The sequence below is a fragment of the Drosophila persimilis genome, unplaced genomic scaffold, assembly GCF_003286085.1.
Source record: "Drosophila persimilis strain 14011-0111.01,24,50 unplaced genomic scaffold, DperRS2 tig00000124-arrow-pilon, whole genome shotgun sequence".
Lineage (NCBI taxonomy): Eukaryota > Metazoa > Arthropoda > Insecta > Diptera > Drosophilidae > Drosophila > Drosophila persimilis.
The window spans coordinates 4810136-4824303 of NW_020825294.1; the positions used below are offsets into that span (position 1 = coordinate 4810136).

Here is a 14168-nt window from a genome sequence, read left to right on the forward strand (position 1 = left end):
GATCGGCGTGGGACGGCCACAGCCTGAGGTTCATAATTGTCGCAAATTTTGTGGCCCAGAGGATTTTATGATTATGTCATGCATTTAAGAGTTGATTTTGTTTGATTTCAACGAGAAGGTGTGGCGGAATTTTGAAGACTTTTTAAGAAATTGAAGGCATACTTCTAGGGAATAAAAGACTTCTAAGAGACCTCTAAAAGTGGCCTAATTTTGAAGATATTTTTAGGTATATTTCTAAGAAATTTAAGGTATATTTCTGGGGAGTAAAAGACTGCTAGGAGACCGCTAAAAATGGCGGAATTCTGCGGAATTTTGAAGTTATTTCTAGGCATATTTCTAAGAAAATTGAAGGCATATTTCTAAAGAATAAAAGACTTCTAGGAGACCACTAGAAGTGGTTGGAAAACTTTGTAGTCGTGAACCTGAAATAAATCTTTATATTCTTATAGAAAGAATTTATTTTTTATGGAATTAATCGATTTTTATCGAAACAATCGATTTATTATCGAAAACTTCTATCTTTGTCGGAAGAAAAAATATAATATCGAAGTAAATCGATCAAAAAATAAATTTATTTATCGAAGTTGATGGCGTATATTTTTTTTTATAATATAATCGATATATATCGAAAGTTTTCGATTTTGGATGGCACATTTATTGATTAAATAAGATAAAGAAGTTACATTTTTTTGGCCACTTTCTCATAGGAATTTTGGCTGTTAATCGACTTTAAATTCCTGTGGAAATTCGTCTACCCAACGGCTTAAGCCACATTTATAGATCTCCTTTGTAAAACCCTTATACTATTGTATCTTTGATTTACTCACCACAAACAAAGCTGCCCAGAGACTTTGCTGAGACTTCCAATTGGTGTTCGTCGACATTTTTATCTGCATTTTCTCGTAATCATGATTTTATGCTGCAAACGAGAAACGAAACGAAACGAAACGTGCAAATATATTAATTAATAATCAGATTTATTAAAGAAACAGCCAGACAAACAAATTGAAATTAATGTACCATACTTAACAAGTGGAAGAAGCGAATATTTCACGCCTTGGCGACCCCAGAGGGGAGAGTGGGGCACCCCTTTCACATAATTAAGGAAAAACACAACAGAGCGGAGCGTTGAACGATTAATGAAGCAAAATGCCAGCTGATGGCAGCCCCCAAGGATAAGGATGGGGGAGATATATGAGCGGACAGGCTTTGGAGACAGGAGACCAGCAAGAAGATGCACCCCCCCGGAAGCCCAAGCCCCAACGAAACGTAATAAATACGTTTATGGCATTGGGACATTTGTCATTCAAATTAAGTACAAACGACATTATTCATTTTCCGAAAACGGGGCCAGCAGGAGCGAACCCAGAAAGGAAAAGGAAAATTTTACAAATTGTATTTACATTTGGCAAAAGGCAAACGCATTTACTTTCTTCAGGGCTTTCTTCCTGGCTTTGTTTTCTGGGGAAAATAATGTTACCTTTTTTTTGGATATTTCCTTGTCTGGTAAAAGGAATTCCCTGTTTCTTGGCTTCAAAATTTAATTGAAATTTATGGACATTTTAAATGCATTAAAAAATCTCAAAAGTCAAAAAATACATGTCCAACAAGGTCTATTAGGGAAATGAATATTAATTTGCAGGAAAAAAAACCCCCCCCCTAGATCCCTTTTGCCCTCAAATACTTTCCCAAAAATGAAAACAAAATTTGTGAGTTTCGGCTCTAAAAATAAAACCCAAAACCGATTAAATAATTGCTTTAAAGTTCTCCAGGTTCCATTCTCAGCTAAAATCAATTTAAATACACGCCGGGGAGCAATCAAAAGTTTGCCCTGGAAACACGAGGCACACCCAGAGGTCGCCCCACAAATTGGGGCACATATTATTCCAATGAAAGCAACAGAAAAAACCCCCTCCCTGTAGGAGCCATGGATATTAATCGAGTATGAAGTTCGGGTGGGGTGGGGTGGGGGCACATTCCCCTGGTAATTATAGATGGGAACCCGCCCCCTTCTGTCGGCAGACAGTTGTCAACGATGAGGTGGTTTTCCCCCCTGAAATATTCCATCAAAAATCACAAGCACAGGTCATAAATTAAAATCGTTTCGTGCCCCTTGTGGCACATACACCGCTCCTGTGGCACGTGGGCGTTCACGCAGGTGATTTTATGTGGTTTTTATGTGCGGTTTCTGGGCTCTGGTCTCTGGTCTCTGGCCTCTCCATTTCAGGACACATTTTTCGGTTTGTTGCGTAATGTAATTAGATTTTCCAGTAAGAGTTGAGGGGGGTGTGGAGGGAGTGTGGGGTGTGGCGTGTGACGTGTGAGGTGTGCGGTTAATTAGAGTTTTATTTGCTTGAAATATGTATGAACAACAAGTCGGTGAAAAGAGATTTCTCTTGAATAAATATTAAAACAAGAAATGTACAGAACATCTGTTGTTATTTTCCGGGGGTTTCAAAGGGAAATGGGCTGGAAATAGTGGTAATTCTTGAGGAAAAACTATCCAAAAAGGAAGTACATTATGAGTACGAGATGATCGCTGAATATATGGGCAGAAGAACAGTCAAATTTATGACTAGTTTTAAGGAAAATTAACTTGGAAATCATTTTTCATCACGAACTTCCTCCAATGGCTGGTATCAGAGCCCATTTATCTTTCTTCTGGTTATGATCTAGGGTTCTACAGCATTTATTTCCTTTAAATGACTTCCACATTTATTTCTCCTTCCATTTGGTCTTTTAATTCCATAGAAATCTCAGTTTATTCCACCTCAAACCATCTCTAAAATCTCTTTCTCATGGCATAATCCTTGGTTTCCTTCCCAAAATCTCTTTTCAACCCGATTTCCGGTTGTTTTATTCCCGTTCCAATTTGCATATTTCGTTGTGCAATTAATTAAAAAATTAAAAACTCGATTTGCTACACAAAGAAAACCGAAAAGCGTCCCCCTCCCCCCTCCCCCCCTGCCCACAAAAATAACAACAAAATAAGGAAAGGGAAATAAAAGGGAATACTTGAAAAAATAAATTAACTATGCTCTTTTTTTCGTAGCACCCCCTGCCCATCCGAAAACCCCCCTCCAGCACCTTTACCTTTTTGTCCCCCTCCATTCTCTGACGTTGTCATTGTCAATGCCCCTTGTTGTCGTTGTCGCTGTCGTTGTCGTTGTTGTTCTTTGTTGGGAAAATGTTGCGCATTGAACTTTTAATTAGCAGACAGAAGGCATGAGGCATGAAGGGGCACAGCACAGCACATACAATGGGTGGCAGGTGTATTGTGCCCCTATGTTTCCACCCCAAAAAGGGGGGTAGGGAAGGGGACTGCTGCACCACAAAGTGAAATTCATTTCTATGCACAGATTGTGTTTGCCTCCAGAGAAAAGAAACGGGAATGGGGAGGCAGGGAGGCACAGGGGAACGGTGGCAGGGAGGCACAGGGGAACGGAGGCAGGGAGGGGCGGAGGCACAGGGGGAGTGGGCTCATACACATGTGCTTGTTGTGGCAAGGGAATTCTGTTTTGGGGCCATTGGGCAACGATCGATGATCGGTTCCATGCGGCAAGGCGGCTCCCCCTCCTATTTTGGTACGTTGGAGTAAGGAAAAGTAATCTTAAATCGTGTGATGGGCATGCCTCCAACCACCAACCACCAAAAATTAGAGATATACATACATACATATATATATAAGTATTTTTTTTGTATTTTTAAATTGTATTAGAATTATTATTTTTATTATTCAAAAGGGTATAACAAGGCTTCCAATGCTCAATTCTATAAACATTTATTAAACCCTTTCCCCTGCCACACCCTGGATGGTGCGGGGGAGGGGAAAAGCAAACCAACCGAGGGTGGCCTTTGAAAAACTGTAAAACAAAACACTACTCTACTCGCATTGTACTCGGCACTTTTCGGCAAAACACTCACACTTTTTCAGAGCACAGAACACACACTTTTGCTTCCCTCAAAAACCAAGAGCCCAACCAATAGACCAATGAATTTTCGCTGGCCCAAAACTGTCGTTGAGGCGATCAACAATGAAATAACAAATGGGAACTCCCCCGTGGACACAACGCAGGAGAACCAGTTGCTTACTTATATAATCTAGCGTAAGCGATCCTTGAGATAAGGTAAGAAAAGGGATATTCTAGGGGTGCAAAACAGTGATGTTTCCTAGTGGGTTTCCCCCAGATCTTGAGGCAATGGCTTCGTGTCGGGCCCCCGCACAGCCCCGGCAACAGCAGCCACAGCAGCCGGCGTGTCCGCCCATGTCCCTGCCCGTCTCGTATCCCTACATGGACGCGCAGCAGCTGCAGCAGTTCTACATCGCCCAGATGCTGCAGCCGCAGCCCCCCCTCGGGCCCAACGTGTACGTCCAGCCCTGGTACATGTGCCAGCCGCCGTCGTGCCAGAACTACGGCTACTGCTACGGCATGCAGATGCCACCCAGTGCCATGCTGCCACAGGACTGTAGTTGCCCCTCAAACACACCATCCATTCAGGTGCGTAAAGGATCTTGTCCGCCCTTCGCCCCTCAACCTCCGATCTTTAGTCCACAGGATCGGAAAACAGCACGGGGAGTTGCTGCAGACCCACCACCAGCACAAGATGCGTGCCCCAGGATCGCAAGCGATCTCCTGCCGGTGGCAGGACCTACCAGCAGTGCAATGTGCCGCTTCCGGAGACCGCCTGCGGTTGGTGTGGCAGCCTCGACAGCTTCGAGTCGGATGGCAGCGCCCTGTTGGAGGCTCAACGCTATGCGGCATGCAGCATCTGTCCAGCGCCCAAGCTAAAAGAGATTCAGAGAAGACAGCAGCAGGAAGAAGTATCCCAAAACGATTCAGAAATGGAGCAAAACCTCGCTTCAAAGAAGGAGCACAAGATTGCTGCAAAAAAGTTCCACAGAATCGATTCGGAGAATGGGTCACAGAATGGGTCAAAGATCGATTCCGAGAATGAGGAGGAAGTAATCGATTCAGAGAACCATTCAAGAAAAGCTTCTAAGAAGGAGCAAAGGAAAGATCTAAAGAGGGCTCAAAGGCACTTTTCCAAGGAGGAAAGGGGCTCTTCCAAGGAAGAAAGGGACTCTTCCAAGGAAGAAAGGCACTCTTCCAAGGAAGAAAGGGACTCTTCCAAGGAAGAAAGGGGCTCTTCCAAGGAAAAAAGACACTCTTCCAAGGAAGAAAGGCACTCTTCCAAGGAAGAAAAGTGCTCTGCCAAGAAACACCACAAAGAGGCCATCAAACCCGCGAAACCTGCGAAACCCGCCACACTCAAGGAGGACATCGACAGCGCGCTGGGCAGCTCCGCCAGTAGCTTCATCAAACGCTTGGGCGTGCTCATGCGCCATCGCTCCACCCGGAGCTCCGTGAAGCGAAAGCAAGCCAAGGCCCCACCAACTCCGTGCCTCACTCCGGCCTGCTCGAACACCAGTTCGGAGTCCCTGCGGCAGCCACCCATGAAGTCCAGCTTCTTGAGCCGTTTGTTCGGCGAAGTGCGCGACAATGATATGGCCTTCTATGCGCAAAAATCCAGATGCAACATACAGCCCCAACCAAGTCTGCATTCGGATAGTCTGGAGCAGCTGGCGGCCTTCAAGAAGCTGCGAAAGAAGCAACGGCTTTCAGCCAAGGGTCCCTATGAAATATAAACCATACCCTGAACACCAATAGGCAGATTTTCAAGTGTATTTCAAATTTCAGGCAATAAAATTAACCGAAGCGAGCAATTCGAGTCTTTAATTGGCGATCTGCCAGATGATTCTTTGGAATTTAAGCAATTTCCTCAGTAAATCCTTAACGAAGCAGTCCAGTCCCGCCCTGTCTAGTCGGATTTTCCTACAGCTCATCAAATCCAGCAGAACCAGAGAACCACCCAGCCAGAAAAACAGACGGACCGACAGACAGCCGCACATGAGAGGCAAAGCGGGTTTTTCAATTGATGACGCAAAGGCAATCGACGGCGGCTCATTAAACGACCATCAAGGCTTATTAATTTTGACATTTCAATGGCCATATATCATTATCAGTCAACAGGGTAGGGGAGGGGGGGCCATCAACAGCCGTCATCAGAGCCATCAACAATCCGTCAGTCGGTTACAGTCGGTTACAGCATCCACGGCATCCACGAATGGACAGGCAATAATGCCGCCAGACAAATTCCCAACACGAGAAGAATGGGTGGAAATTTGCCCAGTTAACAGGCCAACAGGCTAATCAGCCTCGTTACCGACTTGGTAACACACGGTAAGAGCCCTTGCCCCCAACTCCCACCCCCCCACCACCAACCCCTTGAAAACCTAACGATTTGACTCTTTTTGTTGTGGTTATTTTTGGAAAAACTCGGTAGCTGAAAATATTTGGAGGCTTATGAAATGTGTTACGAGAGGGGTTTAAGGAGTTTTCCATTTTCCATTGGCAGGAATTCTATCAAGAATATTTTAATAGGTTTTCAGGCATAATTTAGTCTATTTTTATAAATTTCTAAATTATATAAATTTAAATAATCAATTTATACATTTTTATAATAAATTTCTAATTTTTACAAACCAATCGAGGGAGAAAAGGAAGTCTCAAAAGGGAGCTTTAAATTTGAGAGACTTTAGGGCCATGTTTTCTCGAAATATTTATTGCTATTGATCCATTTGATTGCTCAACTTTTAGCCATATTTCTCTACCTCTTTAGGCTCCCACTTCGAATGCCTCTAACTGAAAGAACATTTCTTTTATTGCTCCTTAAAATTGTACAATTTTCTTTAAATTCTATTTTAAAATTATTTATATTTTTCTATTTAAATAATTGAATTTAATTAACAATTTCTTGGACTATTTAAAGCTTAAAAAATACACTTATTGCTTAATTTTTCTGTGATTTTTGTTTTAAATATTCAAATCTCTCCCATTATTTTTATTCCATGTGGAAGAACTGCTGTCAAAAATTATAATACTAATAAAAGAAAACTTGGTATTAAAAATATTATTTTGCTAAATTTTAATAGTGAAAATTCTTTAAAAAAAACGTGCCCAGATCGACGAAATTAGAAGAACAGCGTGACACCTTTTTTTGTAAGCCAAATTTAAGACCATTTTGCGTTTAAAAAATTATTAAAAATAATGCACCAAAGTCACATTTATAGAAAATTAGCCGATCTTATAGAAGATTAATTAATTTATCAAAAACTATTTTTGTTCTTTTAAAAATCTCTTAAAACAGCAGTGCAACACTAAACACTAAAGTCCGGCACTGTATGTGTTTAAGGGGGTTTAATTAGTTAAATTCCAATAAATTTAGTAAATAATATAGGAAAAAAGTATTTAGAAATTGATTTTATTTTGTTGCTAACCAAAGAAATGTCCATATATCACCCCGAACTATTCAATCCACCCTTTGTCGCTCTCTCTCTCTCTCGCTCTCTCTCTCTCTCTCGCTCTGTCTGTCTCCTCATTAACATTTCAATACCTCGCGTACGCGGACTGTCAGAAAGGGCGGCCTGCCCTTTGTTTGGCTTTCGCTTGGGGTTTTGTTCCTCGTATTTTTTTTTGGGCAATGCAATAGCAGTGGGGCGTGGCAATTATGTTTGCCCCGTCATTAGTGACGGCTCAGAGCAGAAGGTGCGACGACAACTTCAATTGCGACTCCGACTCCGACTCCGATCTCTCTTTGGAGGGAGCGCAACGCTTGATTGAAGCCCACGCACAGGTAGCCCATGGCACCGTACCCTCCTCCCCCTCCCCCCATCATTGGAATACATCTATTTATTATCAGAATTTCGAAATATACCAGGGGAAGTGAGGGGAAGGGGAAGGGGAAGAGCAAATTGGTTTTGGGGGAAACTTGTTGGCCCCTGCAGCAGTCATCGTTGAATCGAATTTGCAGTCATCTAAATATAAGAAAAATACCAGAAAATGCCCCCATCCCGGGGGGGGGTGCTGTTTCACCTTTCTTTCTCCTGCACACAGCTCCAGCCTGCCCCCGCCCCCCTCCCTGCAACCCTGCTCCTTTGGGGCTCTGGTCCTCCATTCACCTTCTCGACTTGACGATGTTGCCGTTGACAGGCGAGCGAGCAATAAGTTTCAAATAGTGCCGACAGTTCCGTCGAACGTCTCGTCGCTCATGTCAAACGGAATCAAGATGAGCGCGGGGAGGCAGGCCCCCAAAGAGGGGGCCACGAAATCAACAAGAGGGGGGAGGGCGAGGGCAAGTGGCAGTATGATTGAGAAGGGGATTACAGGAAGGGGATAGCGGACAGGGGAGAAGGTGAGAAAGGAAGAAGTAATCGAAGCATTGCCTGTAGCCTGCCTGCCTGCCTGCCCGCCTGCGTCCTCTCCTTGAACTCTGATGCCGTTTCGATTTCAATGAATTTCATTCAAGTATTTTGGCATACTACACTCGGAGAAATTTGTGGGAAAAATATATGCCAATAGATGAAGGAAAGACTCTAAGAAAATAAAGAGTAAAAATGGAGGAAAATTGTACACAAATTTATTTTATCATCTTCGAAAAGGAAATCCAAAAAAAAATTATAATTAAAATATTTCAAAATAAAAATATATAAAAAAAGATTCATATATAAAAATAAATAAATAAAAACCAATATAAATTAAATAATAAAATAAAATAGAAAAAAATAAATTAAAACTATAATGAATCAAATGCAAATCCAAGAACTATTCTAACGCACAAATAATATAAAAAAAAAAAATATTAAATAATGTAAATATTATAAATAAAATAAATATAGTCAATCTATAAATATTAATATTAAAATAAATATTAAATAATAAAAATATTATAATCACTCTATAGAGGACACTACCCTCATATCTTACAAAATGATGGCACTGCCAGGCCTCTAAAATTTGCTTGATCTTGAAAACACTTAAACCCCCAAAGACCTCCAATAACCATCCCGTAATAATCATATTTGATGCCTCTATTAATACAGAAAAATGTACTATACTACTCCTTCATTTCCCATTCAATCTCAATCCCCAAATAACCAGACAAATCAATTCTTTTGCCGCCTAAACTGCGCGACAAATTTTCACTCGAAAATAAAGAATTTATTTCCCCTAAAAATATTTAATCAGCGGCACATTCCAAGACGAAAGAAAAACCCATAGAAAAATCTATGAGGCACTTAAAATTCGGTCTAGCCGCAGTGTCCGCCGCACACGGAATGAAAACCATTCCGTATTGAGGAAAAGCAGGAAAGGAATTTCCTCCGCTCCGACCAATAAATTATTTACCATGTATAAATCAAGGCAGAGCAGGAGGAGACGACCGAACGCGCACACGAAACTTGAAAACATGTTAAAGCCATTCAAAGATTTATTTGTAGTCCAAAGGAAGGGAAAGGAAGGGAAAGGAGTCCCATCAGGAGCTAGGGGCGAGGAGGGGAGCTTCCAAGTCCATTCAGGCCTCGTCCTGCAGTGAAATAAAATCTAGGAATGCCAGGAGAGCCAGGGCCAAAAGGTAAAGTTCCATTTTCAGGTGAAGATGTTACCCACGACGTTCTTTATTTTATTTTTAATTTTCACCAAAGAATATGTGTGTCAGGGCCCGTGCCCCGTGCCCCTACTGCCACTTCTGCCACTATTCCAAACAAAACTTGCACAAAACTTCATCGTCGTGGTCGTCGTCGTCGTCGTCATCGCTCCTCTGGGAGGCACTCCACTCCACTCCACTCGAAAGACGGTGGTTCGCATGTCTGGCGGTCTGCGAGAGTCTGCTCTTTGATTTCGTGGCAGATTTCAAGTGTTTAACTTCATGGATGAGGCACGGGGCAGGGGCACGGGGCAGGGACAGGGGCAGGGGCACGGGACTCCATGCAGTTTCATAATTTACTGCCTTGCCGGGAGTTGGAGTTTTTGGTATGGAAGTTTTTGGTTTTTTGCCATTAAGCAGTTGCATTAACCGCATCCCTCTTTTCAGCGGGTAGCACATCCTTCCTCCCTCTTGCACCCTCTTTCTGGCTTTAAATTGGAATCCCCTAGAAAATCCATCCCCCACACAAATATAAGAACCCGAAATTCCCAGCTAAAGCGCATTTAAAGCTCTTTGCCTTTCGGTTTCCAGAGAGTTTCGGCGGAAATACTTTATAAGACGATAATTGGCTTATGGGCGGGGGGTCTGCGGGTTGGAGCGTTTCAACAAAAATAAAGATATAAAGGAGTTTATTTTTAATAAGATTTTGAAAGAAAATTGAGATTATACTTATGTTGATAGGATGCCGCAGATGGGAGATGGGAGGAGATTTCCGAAGAGGAGGAGATGGAAGATTTCCCTGTAGATGGAGGGGAATTCGTGTAGGAGAAGGAGGATTCCTGTGGGAGGAGGAGGATTCCTGTAGAAGCTATAAGATCTCAGTCTCTCTAGGAACTCTATCCCCTTTCTTAGGGTCGGTTCTTCCAAAGTTAAGGCTCTCAAAATGACTTTCTTCTGTAGATAACGTAGCAATTATCCTGTTCTTATGTAGAATCTACAACTATAACCACATATACATTCAATTTCAAATAAAAACGACTCTTTAGGGCTCTGAATATCACCGTAAGGTAAGGCTCTCCAAATGGTTTTCTTTCGTAGATAAAGTAGTCGTAAAACAACTCTTTTAGGCCCTAAATATCATCCCTTTTTAGATGAAAAATTGAAAATATCACCTATTCCTCAGTTCCAAAGAAATAATCCCCCATAAAACTCGCACCTATCCCAATATCACCCACTAAAAGCACTTATTCCAAAGCGGAACTCAAGGAAAAATAAAACCAGGGCCTCCTAGAAATATCAAAATATCACTTTATACCGACATCAAATGGAACTATAAATCAAGACAACCTTAAGCAGAGGAAACCTTAAAGAACCCCATAAATATGACACTCTGTAAAGTTTTTCTTTATGGTTTTACCTGTGCGAAAGGAGTGAAACCATTTTCGGGCAGTAAAGAGTGCCCCAGAATCTGCCTGGCCCCAATAAAGTTGTCATAAATATAATCGTTCATATGGCAGAGAGGCTTGGGTCCCAATCTAAATCCAGACTGAGCTGTAGGAGGGGGAGGGCGGCACCTAATAAGTGAAGCTAATCTAAAAGGCACACAGACAGACACACAGCCAGACACACAGATACTGTCGAGAGCTCTTTTCATAAAGCCTAAAAATGTTCCAACACACAATGGGAATTATGGCAGGAAGAGAGACGGAAGACGGAGGACGGAAGACCGGGCGGGCACTTTTTAAGTAAATTATAAAGCATTGAAAAATGTGTGTTTTTGTTGAATGAAATGAAATAAAATAAAGCAAATAAAATGCTAGAAAGTATGCAAAAAGTCAACGACAGTTGAAAAGAGTCGACCGAGACAGACAAGACCCCACCCACCCCCTCTTGTGGGTGGAGGGGAGGGAGGGGGCGACACGAAAGGAAATGCAGAAAATGTGGAGAATGTCAGCAATTGTCGCCTTCGTCTATGTGGGTGGGTGGCCGTCTGTCTGTGTGTCTGCCTTCTTCAAGTCCTGCACACGATGATCCTTTTGCCTCTGCCTGTTCATTGTCCTTTCCCCCAGAATGTGTGTAATGTAACATTTGCCAGGCTTAAAGTTCACAAAACACACAAAACTATTCACAGTTTCTGTTCTGGGCCCCAAAAACGTGGGGTTTCGCTCCAGACGTTCACAAAAGAGCTTGCTAGAGCTATGGGGGGGGGGGGGGGGGGGGGGGGGGGGGGGGGGCGACTAAAAGGTGTTTCGGTTGTGGGTTTAAGGTGGTTTTTTATGAGTCTTGGGGATTAAAGGGTTGTTCTAGAAGGAGAGTAGGATATATGGGGATAGAGTTGAGGGTATCTAGAACATCTGTTACTCAGAATTGGCAAATGAAGGCATTATATCTTTATTCTTGTTGGAAAATGGAGTAAACCTAAAGACTATAGGCCACAGGTTCATCAACCTTATGGGGATCCATACTATCTGCCATTACCTATCCCCTGAAGTGTCCCTTATAATGTTTGCTTTTAATATTTACCGAATATCTGCGAATATTTCCTACAATTTGTACAAATATTTTCCTTTTCCTCTGCTATATTTATTTTTAAAGGAAAATAAACTGAAAATAAATATTTTTTAAGGCCTTTTCCTGGTCAATTTTATCGCGCTGCTTTTCTTAATATCTTCTGGGTTCCAAATGTCCCGAAACCCCCTTTTAACATACAATTAATTACAATTAAGCCAAGGGTACCCCTATAGAGTACCCCTAATGTAATGTCAGATGTAATGTAAATGTAATAAGCGACATACCCCAGTCGGTGGATGAAAGATTTGATGCCACGCTCTCGCCCATAGGAATCCAGAAAGAAGAGCTGTGTGGCAAGAAAGAACCGTTGTTGCCGCTGCCGCTGCTGCTAATCCACTTTAACAGTTCTCGTGCTGCACACCAAGACACACCGGCACAACGGCACACGCACACTCCGACTCCGACTCTGCCTCTGACACTCTGTGGCACGAATGAGCACGAACGCTGCGTGCCACACACAAACACAGGTGAGCCAGGCTTTGGTTGTTTTATTTCTTGCACTGATTGTTACACTAAAATCGAATTAAAGTTGCCCGCTGCTGCCGCCGCCGCCGCCGCCGCTGCTGCTGCACTTGCCACACGTTGCACAACAACTTTCGCCTGCAACTTTTACTTTGTTTGGAGGATACGGGAGGACACGGAACACAAAAAACTTTCAAGACGTGCAGAATTCCCTTCACTTCCTTCTTTTTTCTTTGTTGGGTTTTTCCGGGCTTTTCTTTGTTTTGTTTTTGTTTTTGTTGGATGCTGGAGCGCGTAAAAGGGATTTTCTAATAGGAAAAACCCGAAAACGCGACAAAAGTTATTCCTTTGCTGCTCCTTGGGAGCCAGGGATCCTTTCAATGGCGGTGGCCCGTTCCTTGCGATGTATTCCTTATAATTATTTGTTTTTATTGCCTCTTCTCTTTTTCGGTCTAAGATCAAAGGAACACGGAAGTTTCTGGCTTTTTTCCGGCTCTTCAATTCGTTTTTTCAATGGCTTTCAATGTTTTGTAACCTCTTTTGTGTTTAAATGCTAAACGGTTGAAACATTTGTTGGGTTTTGGGTTTGGGAATTATATTATTAAGTGATTTAAAGCAATACCTATTTATGTTCTTTCTAATTTCTAGGAAAATAAAATAATTCTAGAACTTTCGCAGCTTTTTAAACCTGAAGATCCATTTATTTTGGTAATTATTCAAAAATACTCGATTCAAAAATCAAAGGAAACAAATTTTCTTCTAAATTCCAAGCAATATCGAGAGATATAAAGAATAAACAGCGAATATCGAATGAAAATAGAGACACTGAAGATTGTTTATGTTCTTCTAGATCAAAGGATCAAAGATATTGAAGGTTCTATGAGAACCACAGAATATCAAAGCGGGTGCCATCATATCCATAGATGTTGCGAAAGAAATTTATTCGAAATCCCTAAATCATTCCTAAAATAAAAGATTTTCTTTATCCTTTGGAGGAGGGGGGACACCCAGATTTCTTTCAAATGGTTTTTTAAATGTTATTTTTGTATCCGGGGGAGCCAGTTTTTTTTTGTTTTTTTTTTTTATCCTCAAATATTTTCAAGCTTTTTTGAACCTTAATTAATATCCAATTTTTTGTAATATTTTTCTAAATAGATTTTTTATTTTATTCTCAAGTTTTTCCACATAATCACGATTGGAAATCTTTTAATTTGATCTCAAATTTTTGTTTTCTTTTTCCGTTTTTGTTCACTAATTTTTAAAAATTTTCTGAATTGTTGAATTTTTAAGTAATTATTTTTTATGTTAAATATATTTATTATTGTTGCATTTTGTTGCACTTTCACTTGCAGCACACACCGACACGACACTCACACGCAAATTGGAATGAATGCGGCATGTGGCATGCGACATGCGGCATCAAGTTCTAAGCAAGGGCTCAGTGCTTGGGGCCTCTGTTTGGGCTTGGGGCTTTCACTCTCTTACCGTCAGCACGAACCGTTCGCGTTGAAAGTCGATTTTTTTTTGAAAAGTGGAAATCCATCGGCGGAAGGCGGCCTTCGTTCGTATCACATGCGCGATTCAATGTTGACAGCAGCAAATGTTGCAGGGCTTGAGTGTGAATTTTGAGTGAGAATTCCGACTCTTATGAT

General features: G+C 41.7%; 2 protein-coding genes across 5 annotated transcripts in view; one reads left to right on the forward strand and one right to left on the reverse strand.

The window, feature by feature from the left end:
• LOC6593454 (protein madd-4) overlaps positions 1–13957 on the reverse strand; it is a 67776-nt gene extending 53819 nt beyond the window's left edge. For all 3 annotated transcript variants that reach the window (XM_002018700.2, XM_026988039.1, XM_026988037.1), the window contains exons 1-3: positions 13891–13957; positions 12279–13069; positions 828–919 (exon numbers count right to left, since the gene is read on the reverse strand). In XM_002018700.2, the coding sequence (XP_002018736.2) occupies positions 828–896 (69 nt within the window). In that variant the 5' untranslated portion in view covers positions 897–919; positions 12279–13069; positions 13891–13957. The remainder of the gene's footprint in view (positions 1–827; positions 920–12278; positions 13070–13890) is intronic.
• On the forward strand, positions 3888–5725 carry LOC6593453. Of its 2 annotated transcripts, none has more exons than XM_026988041.1 (3): positions 3888–4127; positions 4175–4499; positions 4550–5725. In XM_026988041.1, the coding sequence occupies exons 2-3, from the start codon at positions 4200–4202 to the stop codon at positions 5645–5647; spliced, it is 1398 nt and encodes a 465-aa protein (XP_026843842.1). In that variant the 5' UTR covers positions 3888–4127; positions 4175–4199; the 3' UTR covers positions 5648–5725. The 2 variants fall into 2 exon arrangements, with proteins under 2 accessions (XP_026843842.1, XP_002018735.1); XM_002018699.2 differs by having other exon boundaries at positions 4189–4499.
• Positions 13958–14168: the final 211 nt, after the last annotated feature.